We start from the raw sequence: 17,636 nt of genomic DNA on the forward strand, positions 1-17,636 counted from the left end.
AAGTGCTCAAACACACTGAAATTAATGTGTTCTCAAGGTGACAATTTACATCTTCCCCAAATCTGACTCTACATATATGCAATGTTTTCTATTATTAGATATATTTTACTATGCAAATCACTACAATGATAGTTACAGAACAAATATTTATGCTTTACTATGGGACAAATACACAAATTTTTTGGTAATTTCAAAGTATTCTACTCATTGGTGCTGTGTTTGAATGACTGAGGCATGGCATTAGCTTACCAGGAGGCACTTGTGCTGAATCATCAATACCTAGCTGTCCTATATTTAAACCTAGTTCACTAAAGTCTTCTTTCTGAAAAGAAACAGAACCATTAAAAAGTAATTAATATTTTAATTCTCTAAATCACTTGAGATTTCTTCTGAAAGGCTTAATGTGAATATTTTCTAAACCAAATTAAGTTCTTCTAAATGCAAACATTTGAAATAGAATCTCACATCAATTCTTACTCTAGTTTTAGTTATAAGCCCCAGTTTGCATGTCAAGTATGAGCTACACCTGGATGTAGCACAGTGGTGAATGAAAGATCAGGTTAAGAATCTCTAATCCCACTCTCTTTTCCAACCCAGGCGAAAGTTTTTCTGCCAGCATAAAATCTCCAAGAGCCTCATCAGTGAAGCATTTAGAAAAACTCTCCTATTTCTAATTATAATACACTAGTACTCAAACATTTCTTTTCATTTACAACCTGGAAATAAAGGGATTTAAAATTATACTGAGAAGAAAGTCAGAAGTTAAATCATTGTCAGGCTACTGATCTTGTACAGCATCTGTAGATTAAGATGTGCTATAAATTTTAAGTTTCTTGTACAGAAAAACAATGATTAAGTGAATAACATGTACAAAAGTATATTTCTGGCACAAATTAAACCTGTGTGACATAAAATTAAAACTTCCCTAATGGCAGAAAATTTACTGTTTATGTTTTCTTTTTCATTAAAAATGTTTATTCATAGAACTTCTTTATGCTCTGCATTTTAACTACATATTTAGATTAATTTTCACATTCAAAAGGATAAAATTATGATGATACTAATATTCTTTTTTATTCTTTAGAATAATTTTCATCAATAAGAAAAAATAACTCTTACAGAAACCTCTTATAAGAAAATAATATACTTACCAATTCTGGGATATCTTTAACTTTTAAAGGAACCTGAATTAGCCCCAGATGATTTCTGAAACTAGGCTGCTCTCCATTTTCATAATTTGGGTTTCGAAGATTCATCAGTACCTTAAAAATTGTAGCTCTGTCATTTCTTGCTTACATTCAGAGCTCTTCACATCATCAGTATTAAAAACAGTACATTCAGCATAAAAGCATTTCCCACAACTTAAATATATAGACCCAAATTATCAAATTATATCTCAACATTTTCAAAATCAAAAAGGATTTAAAATTTTAAGGAAGTGAACATATTCTACTTTGAAAAGTCAGTTCAAATTATGAAATAAAAAAGCAGAAATTATTTTTGATATATGCGATTAAGTACTGGCTACATAGTAATGTCTTGACTAAAATTTACTTCCTTGTTGAAGCTATTCCAATGCCAACAGTATACTTGTGATGGCTACAGTATCTAGGATATTCTTTAGCATTACTTTTTTCTGAAAGAATTTTTATCCATCTTCTTACACTGGCAATCTTAGAGAGCTTCCAATAAAACTGCTACATAGTTTGCTACTAAAATAATTCCTTACTAAATAACAATATATCAAAATATCTTCTTTCATAGTAGAAAAAAAATTACAGAATTGAAAACCTAAAGCAAATATAAAATTTAAAGGACAAGGAATCATGTCAAGCTAAGTAACTGTGACCTATAAAAGAATTTATAGGTCATTTTTACATATTTACATATTTACATACTGTTATTGCAAGGTATAGATTTTGATATGATGTTGAACCACAAAGATTCTTTCTAACGAAATTCTTTCGTAACATCGTACCTCTACAATTCTCACTCTTGTAAGTATTCTAACACCGTATAATCTCACTGTCAGACTTGTAAATTTAAAGAAACTGCAAACTCTGGAGATAAAACAGTATAAAAGAAAAAGAGAGTGATCATGAGGGTCACTGAATAAAGCCAAAAAACCAGATGGATTTATTTACAGATCCAAGATTAAAAACACACCACGGCTGTTAGTACAATGATGGAAAACAAAATAAGACATTTTCAACAGTATTTTGATTAACAGAACAAAAGGAGTAATGTGTAATAAGTTCTGTTTTACTATGATGATCTGTGCTTGAGTCATAGAAAATGATGAATAATACTGACATTTCAGACTTTAAAGATTCCACAGTTGCCAATTTTTTAATGGTTCAGTTTGATTACATACAAAAGCCTTGAAATTCCACACAGTTACGTTTCACGTTTGATTTTTTACAACCTTCCTAGACAATCTACAATTTCAACTGCATACAAGTCTGCAATCTACTATCAGTCTATCAGACTCACATATTGTGTTTTATGAGCCTATCATATTGGAATTTGAAATGTAAAATGGTTTACAAAATCAGTTGAGAATCACTCTCAGAGGAAAAAACTGGACTATGCTTTGGAGAAGTTCATCACAGGTACAATTTAAAACTGCAGTTAAAAAAAAAAAGGGACAACAGCATTTGGCTTTGTAAACCAAACATAGACTCATAAAAACCATGCCAAATTTCACTTGCTATAAATGACAACTAGTATGAAATACACTTAACAAATTTTTTTCCCACTTCACATAAAAGACTATAATGGATACAAGCCAATGGCTGAGTATTGTTTCATAGCTGCTTACCTCAAGAAAATCTTTAGGTGCATAAACAGGCCGGAAAAGACTTAGATCTGAAGTAAGATTTCAATGACACTATGTTAAAACCAAAAGATGAAAAAAACATGCACCATATCTATAACATGATCCAGCAATTTAAATAACAGATTAAAGGTCAAAATAACATCATCACAAATATCATGGCAACAACCACCACATATTCTGTCATGATTATGCTATGGATAATGCCTTATTTTTGTAAACCCCAAATAAATGAAGAGGAGTGTTTCCCTTCCAGACCAAACCATTCCATGATTCTGTGAACAGCAGTCACAGGAAGCTTTTACTTAATCCTCGTGTTTAAACTGAACCATTCTCAGACTTGGGAGAGATACGATATTCAAAAGCAGGGTATTTTCTAACAGCTTAGATTGTTGAACTACACATATTGCTGTCAAATGAAAACTGGGGAGTAGTACTAGACCATCCATGAAAAGTGTTTGCCATCAGAGAGGTGGTATTGTGATACAAACCAGCACCTCTGCAAAATCCCTTTTAAGGAACTTGGCTATGAGCTAACATGAGAGTTAGCCTTGCTCTCCCGAAGTATAGTATCACTGATTATTCTGTGCGAAAGTTATTTTTATCTTTTGTCAAGAAAACATCTGAGCTTAATTATCCATAGTTCTGCACATTTTCTGTTAGCCTGAGTTTACAATAAGAGGAGGTGTGTCCTAGTTGAATAAATCTCTAAAGCACTGGAATATGGAGTATTTTACAATAACCTCTCAGTAATGATTCAATATTAGTACAACAACTTGAAACAAAGTAACAATGAAATAAGTATTTATTTATGCATAATGACACATTACCAATGAAAGGAAGATGGAAATCAATTTGCCTTGGAGAGATTAGATTAGCCTTTGACTGGTAAGTAAGATGTGCATGCTGCTTTTCTATGTACAAAAAATTTAATGCATGTAAATTTAGTTGATCTTACCTGGCTCATCAGTTCCCATTTCATTCCATTTATTAAGCAGTTCTTTTTGTTCATTTACAGGCCTCTGAAAGGAACAAAAAAGTGTATCTTCTTTTTTTTAACAGAATGAATAAAAACATGCCTATTTCAAATATGTATTCAACTATACATTAATGCAACGTTTTATGAAATAGCAATACAAACTTATTTGCTTACAAATTATCCCTAGCCTGAAGGTACATTACACTGTAGAAAGCCCAAGTTCCAGTTCCAGGAAGAAAAGGAGCCCATTAAAGAGTTTCAGGTGTTTAGTTATGAATTTAGGATATTTAGTACTCAATTTCATGTTACTGAAGATTTACTGCCCATTCCATGGAGCTGTTGGACTTTATCAAATTCCTATCCCTGGCAGTCATGAAAAACAGATACAGCTGCATCCTTTATCTCATGATGAACCATAGAGGTTCTGCTACCTATCACAGGGGTATAACAGGAGAATGAACAAAACATTCTAACATTACTTCCTAATTCCATGATCTTTAAAATTAAAGCCTCTATATTAATAAAAAAAACCCAAAAAAACCAGACCAGAATGAATGACAAACAAAATCAGCAATGTACCAGTATCTCTCTCTCATGTACCAGTTCAACTACAGCCTTCTCTGCACACAAAGTACATCTGTATCGCACACAGGCTGCTCAAGTTCTACAGCTGAGTCTGCACACAAAATACTCTGTTAAGAGCAGTGAACACAGTAATTAGGTTTCCAACATGCTTCTCCCTCAAGAAGATAATTACTGCAACAGCTACCTAGAACCTTCATCTTCTCTCAAGTTAAGCTGATGCATTCATTGCCACCATCTCTGAAAATTATTCTGCATTAAAATTATTTAGATACTGGACCTACAGCTCTTGATAGCCATGTGTAAAATGAAGAATACATTACAAGTATCCAAGACAAGGCTTAATTTCAGAGAAAATGTCAGCTTGACAACAGAAAATTAACAATACATTACCTTCTGTGCTAGTGGGATATTGAGTTCTGTGCACATGCTGTTCAGACTTTTCAGAATTCGCTTCTCCCAGCTTCCCTAAAACACACACAAAAGATAAATAATATGGAATTTCTTTTTCCTGACAATTAAATTTACCATGTAATAACAAGCAGTTTTTTGAAGTCAGATATATATGAAAGGATAACAAGAGTGACTGATTGACATCTGCAAAAATATGAAGGGAATATTTACATGCTTCTTTATATGGTAACAATAGATCAAACAGATTTCATTCTTTACAACACAATAAAGAACCAGAAAATTTAGTTGTTCATACTTCAGATCTCAAAAAAGGCATGTATTTCACAATTACTGATTTTTATATATGCCTAATGATCAAGCTTCTTTATAGATCAACATTTAACAATTTTAAGAGGTCAATCAACTGTGCATAGCAAATGCCTTCTCCACTTTGTGACCTGAAAAGACTGGCTGTCTTTCTCCACAAAAGGTAACTTAGATGTCAGAAACTAAGGAAAGTTAAAAATTTGGTATTCTGTAATGATTAAAAAAGTAGTTCTTCTAACACAATGCTCAGGAAATAGTTCTCTAATCAGAGAAAACCAGAAGTAGACAATACCTCAGTGGCCAGTGGACAGCTTAAAAAGCAAACAGATTCTTCTGAACATTGCATTAGGCTTCAGTAGTGCCTAATGCACGGCTAATTCCTCTGAAGTTAATGCCAATTAGTATTGACCTCCTTGTCAACAGACTTAGTACTTCGCTTCCGTGATTACAGCACCACTGGTGGGTTTTATACTTAATTTAGTTTTCTGTGGATGACAAGCCAGACCTCAATCACATGAATGCAAAGACTCCTCTTAAATTCATTTAGTTCTATTTATTACTTGTAATTTGCCCTAGACACAAATTCTACAACAGTTAGTTACTGTTTAACCATGCTCCTCAAAGTTCTGTCCAAAAGAGGCTGCAGTTTATTAGACAGGAAGCAAATGAAGTGAAGGGCAGATGTTCAATTGTTCTGTTAAAAAAACAAACTAAAATCTTGTCTATAATTGTTTCATTTTAGCTTCCATTTACAAGATCATTTACAAGATCCTCTCATACCTTTTTCCATCAAAAAAAAAAGCTATCTTTCACCAGAATTTTTTCCTCACAATCAAGTCATCCCTTCACTTTCTTTCGCATAAACAAAACAGATCTGAATTTTGACTGTAAGGAATGTTTTCCAAATTGCACATTTTTTATCAAACTCTGTATCGTATTCTTCTTCAACTGTATTATCATATTTAAATTCCTTTCAAATGCTGCAGTTACACAACAGCAAGCCACAACTGGTTCATCTTTTTTAAAGGGTATTTACTATGTTGCTAAGAAGTGAGGTTTTGTTGCCAGAGAAGTAAGAACTGTGGTGCTGTATTTACCCACTGCCTTTCTTACTAAATGTATGCCTTCCACATTGTTCCCCCCTTTTCCCCTGCCCCTAGCCCTGGCCACTTCCTCTGGTCCTCCCTATTGGTTCTAGTACCCCAACTCTGCCCGTGCACCGCCCCTGCGCCCTGAGAAAACCCCCCCGGCTCCCAGACCAGGTGTCTCTCTGCCTATGGGAACCAGCCAGTCAACATGTAACAATAAAAGTTCCTCTGAGGTTGCCACGAGGGACCCTTCTTCTGCCTCCTTTACTATCACCACGTTGCAGAGCCCAGCTAGCCAGAGCAGGGGCGCAGGGCCGTCCAGAAAGACTACAGGAGAGCAGGACAGCCACTCTTCCCGAACCAGCCCTGCTGTGCTCTCTGGGAAGGCTGCGGCTTGCTAAACCAAACCAAGCAACGCAACAAAGAAGTGAGAGAGCATGAAGACTACTAGGCCATAAAGGATAAGAAAGTGGATGGAGAATACACGGGTAGCAGTAGCAAAACCAAAGTTAAAGGTACAGTCTTTTTCGGTAAAAGCATGGTCTAGATCACATGGCCCAGCCTTCTGTCCAGCCAAATTCTAAGTGTCCTGTGTTGTCTCCCTAAGGAGATTATTCCAATGGTTCATTGATCCCAATGTGAAAAATTTTCCTCTTCTGTCCAATTGGAATCTCCCCAGGACTAACTTGTACCCATTACTTCTCCTTTGCCATGTGACTCTTCGTAAAAAGGAGTCTCCATTTTCTCTGTAGCCACCCTTTAAATACTGGAACACAGGGATGAGGTCTCCCCTAAGCCTCTCCTTTTCTCAAGGCTGAACAAACCCAGCTTTCTCAGCCTTTCTTCACCTGTCAGGCTTCCCGGTTCTTTGAACATCTCTGTGGCCCTTCTCTGGACCCTCTCCAGTCTGTCCATATCCTTTTTTGTACAGTGGGGACCAAACACAGTACTCCAGATGTGACCTGACGAGTGCTAAGCAGAGTGGGATAATGACTTCGTTATCTCTGCTGGTGATGCCCACATTGATGCAACCCAGCATCCTGCTGCCTTTCTTTGCTGCAGCAGCACACTGTCCACTCATATGGAGCTTGCTGTGCACCAGGTCCTTCAGGTTCACGTCCTTCAGGCTGCTTCCCAGCCAGCTAGATCCCGGCCTGTGCTGTACTCCTGGATTATGTTTGCCCACATTCCAGACCTTACATATGTGCTTACACATCATAAGGCTCTTGTTAGCCCCCTCTTCCAGCATACCCAAGTTTTTCTCCACAGTGACTCTCCCTTCTGAAGCGGCCTTCTCCACTCAGTTTGATACCATTGGCACCATCACTTCACGGTACCATCAAAATTAAGGGAGGACAGGTAGGCGGCAATAGGGAGGGGAATAGTACAGATATGCTTGAAGATATGAAAGCTACAAAAGAAGCATAGAAGAGGCAGATGGCAGCTTTGCAAGAGCAAGAAGCATCTAATTCCAAGGAGCAATAGAGGTCAACACTCTTGGTGTGACTTACACCTGCCACACCAGACATTAATCCACTTACTGCTTTGGGGATGCAACATGTTGGTAATAAACCACTTATACACAGTCATAAACTGTGACATAATTCAGCTTTCAAGACTCTGCCCAGTAAAAGATACTCAAATAAATGCAAAAAAGTCAAAACAGAAGTAAGGGTTACACAGCCTTTCCAAGCAAGATATCGTGCCCTCTCTCCAGGACAGCAGTTACCTGAAGTGAGCAGAAACAGAATGCACTGCTCTTGACTGAAATAGAAGACAGAGGCAGAGCTCATAAAGTCATTTTATTGATGGGAACAATACATTAAGCAAGATGATTCCTCTAGTCTTACGAAGAAATTTAACACTAAGAAAACACACTATTAGGATTGCTATAGTTACAATCACAACATTCAGTAAAATAGCCAAAACTGAGGAAGTACTGCAATTTGAAAACAATTTCATAGAATCACAGAATGGTTTCCAACACCCAAAGGCGTCCCTGAAGGGTGGGGGAGAAGGATTTTTAACAAGGGCATGTAGTGATAGGACAAGGGGGAATGGATTTAAATGGAAAGAGTAGGTTTAGATGAGATATGAGGAAGAAATTCTTTACTGTGAGGGTGGTGAGACACTGAATAGGTTGCCCAGAGAAGTTGTGGATGCCCCAGGACTGAAAGTGTTCAAGGACAGGTTGGATGGGGCTATGAGCAACCTGATCTAATGGGAGGCAAGGGAAGATTGAAACTAGATGATCTTCAAGGTCCCTTCGAACTCCAACCATTCTATCATTATATGACTTTCAGCATTACTACTCATTGCCATTAATGCTCTATCCTTTACTAGAAACCTGGTTTTCTTTCGAGGTAGGAAAAGAAAGTAATATAAAAACTTCAGTCTGACACCTATGAGAAAACAAACCAATGTGAGGAGAAAAATGTTAATTATGAACATTTTAATACCTACTCTAGAAAAAATATTAATCTAGCTTTAATCACTGATTCAAAGTCATTCCAATAGCTATCAAAGATGGTTTTCACGGAGTAGTACCCTTATTTCCAGAATTTTGTAACAGAGCAAAATTAATCGAGATAGGATAAAAGGAGATAAGGATAAAGAAATTGTCAACTAACTTATAACAATGGAAACAGCATCTTAAATGGTGACTGTACCTAATAAAAATAGAATATGACAAATATGACTTATATGGACAACATTTTTCTATGGGGACAAATTTTGATGATAGGACCAAAATACTTATTTCCAACTGCTAAATGAAAATAAAATACAAAAAAAAAATCTACCTACAAATAAAACAGAAACAGTCTTCTACTTGCAAAACATTAATTAGATTTTCAATACCTATGGAAGTAAATTTTTAAGTTTTCACTTTTATCTCTCTCCCAAAAGGTAGTAGTAACCTGTATACTTGCATTTTAGCTATTTCCAAATATTTTAAACAAACAAAATCATTGAAACATTGAGTTTGTAAGCTTTTTACACTGTTTATTGCTCTTTAATCAAAAAGAGTAACAAAACAAAACCTAGTTGTGATTCAATTGATCTGATGATGCTTGTTTTCTTACAAGCCCACTATCTACAGTGATAAATGTGTGACATCTTGAAAATCAAACATCTGCATGTATTTCAGTGGTTTTAGAAAAGATAGTGTTAGTTCCCTAACTGTGCATTTATTTCACAACTATTTCACAATTGTCATCATTTACAAGTATTTCTCTGTGGAAAGGATTCACAAGTCTTTATCAAAGAGCTGTACACTTCAAGAAAGGGTTTGAAAGAGCATCAACTGTTTTTGGCTGGGATAATTTTCTTCATAGTAGTTGGCATGGTGCTGTCTTTTGGATTTGTGACCAAAAGGGTGTTGATAACACACCAGTGTTTTAGCTGTTGCTGAGAAGTGCATACATAGCTTCAAGGTCTTCTCTGTTTCTAATGCTTCCCCAATGGCAAGGAGGCTGGGAGTGCACAAGAAACTGGGAGGAGACAGAGCTAGAACAGCTGACCGCTAGTGAGCAATGGGATATTCCAGACCATACAACATCATGTTCCAAATAAAGAAGCTGGGACAAAAGTTGCCTGATGACGGAAAGTAATGAATGTATTCCTATTTTGTTTTGTTGACATGTGTAGCTTTTGCTTTGCCAATTAAATTGTCTTTGTAACACAATTTCTCACTTTTGCCCTTTTGATTCTCTCCTGTTTTGCTGGGGGAAAGTGAGCAGCGAGCTGCCTACCAGGGCTAACCCACCCAGAGGACATGGATGACTAATAATCTTTGAAATAGAGCTACTAAATTTTGAAACTAGCAAAGACAGGACTTCTCCTGCTCATTTTTAAACTACTGGAATAACAGGCCTTTCTACATACAGCTAAAAATACTGCAAGTATTACATACACTTTTGTAAAATAATAACCCATGAAACTGGTTTAGACAAATATGCATATAGATATATCTTTGTGCTTTTTTCATTAATAAACTAAAAAGAGTGATTCTTTTCAGGCAGCAAATTGTGGCATTACATTTCACACCACACAAGAAAAATTGATTAAAGGAATATTTATCCCCAAATCCTAAAGACTGAAACCCAGGACAGAGAGATAAGACTTAGTGGAATAAACAACAATATGATTGTAAAAGTAACACAATTTGTTGAGTATCTTGTAAAAGAATACTGCAATGTATTTCTAGGCACAGTGTAGTTAAATACACTTTTATCCCTACCTCAGATGTTTTGGTTAATCATATTCTTGAAGTTTGCTAATTTTCCTTTACATTTTAATGTGGATTTTTTTTTTTGTTTATTTCAAATGGCACATATTGGTGAAAAAATAAAACCAACAAAGCAAAAGTTTTTTTCCTGACACCAAAAATCCTCGTTTAATCCTTATAGTCCAGTTTCTCTTACTCTCCTTCAATATGCCATAAGCTCCTTAGCTCTATATTTTTCATCTTCCTTTCACTTTTCTAAGTGCTAAATATATCTCTTCTTTCCGAAGATCTCGCCATCTCTTCAGCCTGTTATTTTTCATTATGAAACTGCTCATGTCTCTTCAAAAAAATGTTTTTGTAATCCTAAGTGAAATGACCTACAGCTACCCCTTTTCTTCTTCTCAACAAACCATATTATCTTCTTTGACATATTCACATGTCCTGGGTTGCAGTGTATTCTATTACCATCCTCATGAGGTGTTGAAATCAGGTGGGGCAGTGTTTTCTTGCCTCCTCCCCCCAGACTATCTTGCTGTTAATGGCCCATCATTGTCCTGCCGCCTGACTCAGAGATAACTCCCTCCAAACTATCTTCTGTTAATGAGCCTAATCAACACTTGGCCTCATGACTCATTATCCCATTGTGAGATGCTCCACCCAGAGGGAGGAACCAGGCATCCCATCCTGGATATAATCTGAGACTCTGAACACTAGAAACACCCTTCCACTGGATTTCCAGAGGACAGGAGCTACACAGCCACTACTGGACCTTCTGAGGAAGAGCAGACTGTTTTACTACAGGATCACTGCTTCAGAGGACTGCAGCCACCATTCTACCAGACTGCTACCACCACCCTGCCTAACAGGGTGTCAGGTTGTACCTTGACTCTGTCAGTTTGAACCAGTGTTTTCTTTTATTTTTTCCTTTTCTTTAATTTCCCCATTAAATTGTTATTCTGACTTGGTGCCTCCCACTGGTTTGTTTTCAAACTAGTACATCACATTATCTCTATTCTACATTTTTCACCTACCTGCCACTATATCCTACTTCTTTCATGGCTGGAGGATTACTTGAGCATTTTCTGTATTTATGTAAAATGCCACATATATAGTATTACTATTAACTTTGATGCAATTACAAATCTGTGCTTTTCCTAAGGCATAAAACCTAGAAATACAGTAATATTTGACAGAGTAAATTTCAAACAGTCTAATTAAAGATCAGATATGAATGGAAAATTGACAACCACCAACCTGTGCTTTCCTCATATAGGCTAAAGGTTCTTTAATATGCTCAGGCGGTGCTGCAGGATGACAGGGAAAAGGAAACCTTAAGAAGAAAATATAGGAAACTTTAAATATTCTGATTTTTTATTTAGCTTAATTAATCCTGTATTTGTAAATCTAAATGTAACTTCTTTCATGAGAGCACTAGTAAAAACACAAGTATATGTTGATCAAAACTAAGTATTACTTTTAGAAGTATTTTTTCCTCATCCATTATATGGATACAAACAAGGTAACAATATGTAAGAATTAATAACATTTCAACATGAGTTCTTCTTGTACTAAAAATAATGCTCCCTTATAATTTCACATATTTGTAAAATAAAATCAAATCATTACATTAACAAATCATGTATTTTAAAAGTGCATTTTCTTCACATCATGTCATCTTTACAATTCCCTGGAAGTTTCAGTCTCCAAGTCATCACATTTTTTCAAGAGACCATAAACGTTTTTGGGGATCTTCTTTTAAAAATCAATAGTGAACATATATATGTCCAAAGTAATTAGAACTTTGAGGTGTTGACAAAAGCAAAGTTGAATATCCACTCATAAATTGCATTATGCCAAAATATAAAATCTGAAACAAAAATTAAAAATCAAAACAATAATTTATCTTTCAGTAGTGCAGATTATTTCCAACGAGTTTTTGCCAAAGATTTTATCCAGCTTAATTTAAAATGTCTCAGATGTCTTTCAGGAAACAAAATTTACACATAGCTTCTCTAATAGTTAGCCTGAATTTTCTTTTGTTTGAATGCATTCAATCAGTTCCTATCACATGTTTTTGGGAAACCCTCCCCAAATTTCTTCCCATTTTTAACTGATAAGGTCATTCTTGTACTTGCTGCAAATTTGTTCTGGACTATTCTGCCCCAGTGTGTAAAATGGAATCAATACCAACAGATTTGAGCAATGCCATTTCTTGGTTTTTCCACAGTGCTCATGAAATCATGGTGTTCATAGTTAATTTCAATTTCCCAGGGCTAATGTCATTATTTTGCTGCTTATTTCCGTGTATTAGCCCTAGAGACAGGTAAATATTTTCCCCTGGAAAGTTATGATGAAGATGAATCCTTACTAACAGATAGAAGCATTTTTCTGAATTAAGTCCCTCATACTACTAAAGATACATTTATCTAAACTTCTAAACTGGTAACTCTAACAAGCTTATTTAAATTAGCACAAATATGTTTGCATACACATTTATTATTTTATAGTTACATTTATGGCTATATCTGTTATGAAATTCACCTTTCCACTGTGCTAGAATGTAAAGAAAAACTATGCTTCCCAGAAGTCTAATCCAAAGTTCGCTGCACAATAATAAAAAAGGAAACTTGACAAATTTTACCATGTTTATAACCATATCCCAAGCATGATAAGCACTGACCTGGCAAGCCTAGAGATCTAATATCTTAAAGATTTTCAAAAATAATTAATACAACAAATATGTGCAGTGCTGTGATAAACAAACACCTCAATTAAAACTCATTTGCAGCAACTACCTATTTGCACAAGACTTACATTATGACCCTTGGTACCTCTGGAAGTAAAGCAGAGAAGAAAAACTGAAGTAACTATAAAATGTGGTGATATTTATTTCACTCATTCTTTAAACTGCACTTGAGTCCAGTATTTTCACTAGGATGAAAAAGAAATAATGGCACTCTAAAAACAGAAATTAAGCAGGTACCCTTGCTATGACAGATCTTTCAGAGTCTAGTAACACCATACACCTCTATATACAAGTGGATCAAAAGCAAATCATGTGAGTAGAACTCATGAAGTAAAAATACTAAACTCACATATTGAGTTCACTATAAACAGCATTCTGAAGCTTCTTTTCCCAACCTGTTAAAATAAAAGAACAACCAGAAGACAACTTTAGGAATTAATACTAACGGAACATCAATCAGAGGCTGCTTTGCAGTCACTGGAGTTTTATGTCTGGTCTCAGTTCATGTCTACCTACCAGACAGACAGGAAAAGACAAGGAAACCTTAACCTAACTAAGATAGGAAAACTGCAAGTTGAAACCTCTATGAAGACCAAATATCCTCTATTTCCATATGCTGTTCAAATAATTACAACACAGTTTTGGTTAAAAAATGTACATTCTATTTTTTCAAAGTCATCATTTTATTAAACCAACAATTAATATTAATAGACACGGTGTTCCTGATGATTATAAATCTTAGATCACTTATCATAAGATCCTCACATTATAGTTACATAGCCTACAACTTCCAATGCAAATTGGAAATTTAGCCAAAGGTAAAACTTTCAAGAGTATCTCCATGAAAGTTAATTTCCATTTTCAGAAGTGGCTGAACTCTCATTTTACTCAGAATTTTCAAAAAAAATCACCAATACCATATAAAATGATAAAAGCACTTCTTTGTATAGTATGTTTTTCAAAATGCAGATGGAATCCACCATTTTCCCTTTTAATTTTCTCTATCTGGCTTAATGATCTGCAAGCACTGAATGTCTGCTTGTGGCTACTGTCGGTGACAAGACACCCAGCTGCATGAACTACTATTTTCATCACTTATACCACATATGTTCTTACATAAATCTATACTATTCACAAATGTATCAATGAAGTATTACCAACCTGATGTCTTCAGAAAATCCTTAATGTCCTCTTTTAGTGATTCCAGCTTAATTTCTGGTTTGTGTAAGCTAACCTAATATGAAAAATAAATAAATAAGCATCAAGCACAAAAGAGAAATTACATTAAGTTACACAGTAAGTAATAAACATGCTTAAGGTTACACACAAAGCAAACTCCTTCTTTGAGCAAATGGATATTGCACTCAAAAATATCAGTTAACATTTTCTCACTCAGTGTCTTTGCCTTTTACATCAATGCTGAAAGGTGTATGTGGGGAAGGAGAGAGAAGGGAGTAGAATATGCAATGAGTGCATATAAACACATATGTTCAATAATCTGAGCAAATAACCCACATACTTAGCACAAATGCTGGACACATTAAGGAATTGGTCATAAGGTATCCACGGAAAAAACTAGAAGCCAGCCACTGTATTTCACCTGAAAGAATAAAACTGAAAACATTCCATAATTTCTCACATAACCTCCCACAGTTCACCTCTTTCAGATAAGAAATGCCATTTTCAAACCAAAAAAACCTGACTGTGCACCAATCATTCCCTACTGCAGCTGTGACTACTGGGTATATATAACCTCTTGTAATGAAATGCACTCAACAGAGATGATTAGGCACTAACCAGCTTTACAACCATACCATGACACTACCACACAGATGGTGCTGCAGATCCTTCAGCAACAGCAGGACCAGCTGCTATAGCATCTCCTTGTTCTACAGCTAGACCAAGAGGAGAAAATACATCCCAAAGGTCCAAAATGACAAGAAGAAACTCAGAAGTTTCTGTGAAGTGCCTTCTAATATATATTCTCCTAAGCACAGTACGTGGCAATAGCTGATTAACATCAGATAATAAAGCTAAAAGTTTAGAAAACAAATAGCAACCCTGGCTGCTAACTTGAAAATAACACCGGAAGATCTGTGTGCAACTTACTCCACAGCCATGACAGCTCCAGGCATATGTTACAAGCATATGGCCCTATCATCTACATAGAAATGTGAGACATCTCTTACCAAAAGCTACTCAACAATACGCCGTAGGCATATCAGATACTGATTCTATTGCAGTAAGTTATCCTGCAATTAAAAATAATCTTTCACCAACTTGTGCAATTTGTCAGCCCTAACAGCACTGCTGACAGCATGGTGTGCTTTAAGTCCTTCACACACAACTCCAAAATCCTATAAATTGCCTTACAGTTTATACATAGGAAAGGGTGTTTCTGCACTGAAAAAGTTGGTCTAGGTGAATTCACAATGCAGAATTTTAAGGAAACCTTTCCATTTTCCCCAGATGAAAAGAGGAATGGACAACAATGCAGAGAATGACAGCACCAGCATTTCTGCTCCTCTTTCAAGTCCCCTTGCCACTACAGGTAAGGAAGGCATTTCTGTTTGGTTTATCGATTGCAATAGCAAAGAGACTGTAAGCATGCTTCTGAGAAAGAAAGGTCATCATAAGCACAGACTATAAGGTGTGGTGAGTTGCATAACTCTCATGTCAGATGACAGACACATATTCCATTCAGCACTATGGTAAAAGCTGGCTAAGGATCATTGCTAATGTCAGGGAAACAAAGACTTTTATGGGAGTTCTAGGGCAGCTCACAAAACACCCTTTTAAGCAAAAACCTCAAGGAGTATTTTATGAAGGATTCCTTCTGAAGCTACTTCGATGGAAAGCCCTACATCCTTTTTGGACAACGTTTGTCAGGCTGAGGGTTTTTTCTGCTGCAAGGCAGTGGTTTTGTACGTCTCCTATAGGAATTTTAAATAAAGTAACACACATCAAGCAGGGCAGATTTTGCCATACTGTTCCTCAGAAGATTTTGTGCACCTTTTTGTAAATGTTAGCTTTGTCTTTGAGTTATATATGGCTAATTCTAATCTCAAGGTCCATGGGGTGTTTATCTGTTAGGCCCGGTACACTTTTTAGATATGCAAAAAAACCCCCTCACAAATACAACTCATTGACAGATGAATCACGCAAGAAAAGAAAGCTCCAGTACAATCTACAAGAACAGGGGAATTTTTGGAGATTCCTGGCAATTCTGGAAATTGATACAGCATACTGCATTAAAAGGCATTAAGGAGTTCAGTCCACAGACTACTTCCCATTTTCCCTGTCAAGCCAAAAGAACAACAGGGGTCTTTCTTGTAAACCATTGTTCCCAACAGAGCCTGTTCCCCAGCTGCAGAACATAAAATCCAGCTACTCTCCTGTATGCAGCAGAAAGGCAGTCAAAATGGAAACAGGAGAGCACAGGGAAAGTTTTCTCCAAGGATTACATTAGTGCATCAACCTCCACCTTTGCCTCTTCATGCTCATGTATTCAGTCAAGTTCTACGTCATTATTCCTAGCCCTGCTGCAGCTGCAGCCAATATTCTTGGGCTAATTTTTAATTTATCAAAACATCTATCTTTAGCATCTTTAGCATGTCCTTTCCCTTCTCTTGGCTGAAAAAAGCTCTACTGAGACAAATTTTCACATATGAAATGTGAAAATTCCCCCCCCAGATTATGGAGCCACTTTTGTCTCCACTTTTACCAGTTCAGGGCTCAATTGCAAAAGCCTCCTCCCATTTACACTCTCCCTTTTGTTTACTTCCGTACTATGATCAATACATTCCTAAGTGCTAAGCCGAACAAGAGAGCCACAGAAACTGTTGGGACTCATTGCCCACTGGACAGCTGATCACTTTTCAAATCAGAAATTAGATACCTGAGAATGTGGCAAACAGTCCAGCCGGCAGCTGCACCCAGCTTTAACACAGACCATACTCTAGCTCTGTGTAACACAACAAGGGAAAATACTCACTTTGGTAAGTGAAAGGAACTCTCTTCAGAACTGTTTTGCTGTAACTTAACAGTATGGTACCTCATTGGAATTTATATGGGTGTTTATGGGAACTAAACTGAGGAATCAAGGGAACTTAGCAGAGCTGATGTTCCAAAATTATTAGTCCAGGTCTCCCACATAATCTTGCTTTTCCTTCGGATTAACTGATCTAACTTATTTCTGTGTTGTACTGTGCTGGAAAACACATTTAGGTGTTTATATTTCAGGTAGGGTTGGTTTGTTTTAAACTGTGTGGTACAACATACTGACTAAGTCTCATTTGCATTGCTATCCCCTGCAATTTTTTGGTAGAATGAAAAATATGTTGACAGAATTTTATTTATATAAAAAAGCATTACTACAACTTTATGCAGATAAAAATGCCTGGCTAATAGTTATTGGGAAAAAACCCCACACTGATTTATACTCATGAACGGAATTA

The 17,636-nt window shown here is 36.1% G+C and overlaps 1 protein-coding gene across 3 annotated transcripts in view; it reads right to left on the reverse strand.

Annotated features, from left to right (window-relative positions):
* Positions 1-17,636, reverse strand: part of TBC1D19 (TBC1 domain family member 19) — a 46,761-nt gene that overhangs the window by 22,762 nt on the left and 6,363 nt on the right. Inside the window, exons 2-9 of one of the 3 annotated variants that reach the window (XM_010401822.2) lie at positions 14,341-14,413; positions 13,529-13,574; positions 11,688-11,763; positions 4,791-4,865; positions 3,795-3,858; positions 2,822-2,868; positions 1,152-1,262; positions 250-322 (exon numbers count right to left, since the gene is read on the reverse strand). In XM_010401822.2, the coding sequence (XP_010400124.1) occupies positions 250-322; positions 1,152-1,262; positions 2,822-2,868; positions 3,795-3,858; positions 4,791-4,865; positions 11,688-11,763; positions 13,529-13,574; positions 14,341-14,413 (565 nt within the window). Of the gene's footprint in view, positions 1-249; positions 323-1,151; positions 1,263-2,821; positions 2,869-3,794; positions 3,859-4,790; positions 4,866-11,687; positions 11,764-13,528; positions 13,575-14,340; positions 14,414-17,636 lie in introns of those variants that run through there. The other 2 variants (XM_010401824.1, XM_010401823.3) reach the window with 2 other exon arrangements.

This window comes from Corvus cornix, chromosome 4 (genome assembly GCF_000738735.6).
Source record: "Corvus cornix cornix isolate S_Up_H32 chromosome 4, ASM73873v5, whole genome shotgun sequence".
Taxonomy (NCBI): domain Eukaryota; kingdom Metazoa; phylum Chordata; class Aves; order Passeriformes; family Corvidae; genus Corvus; species Corvus cornix.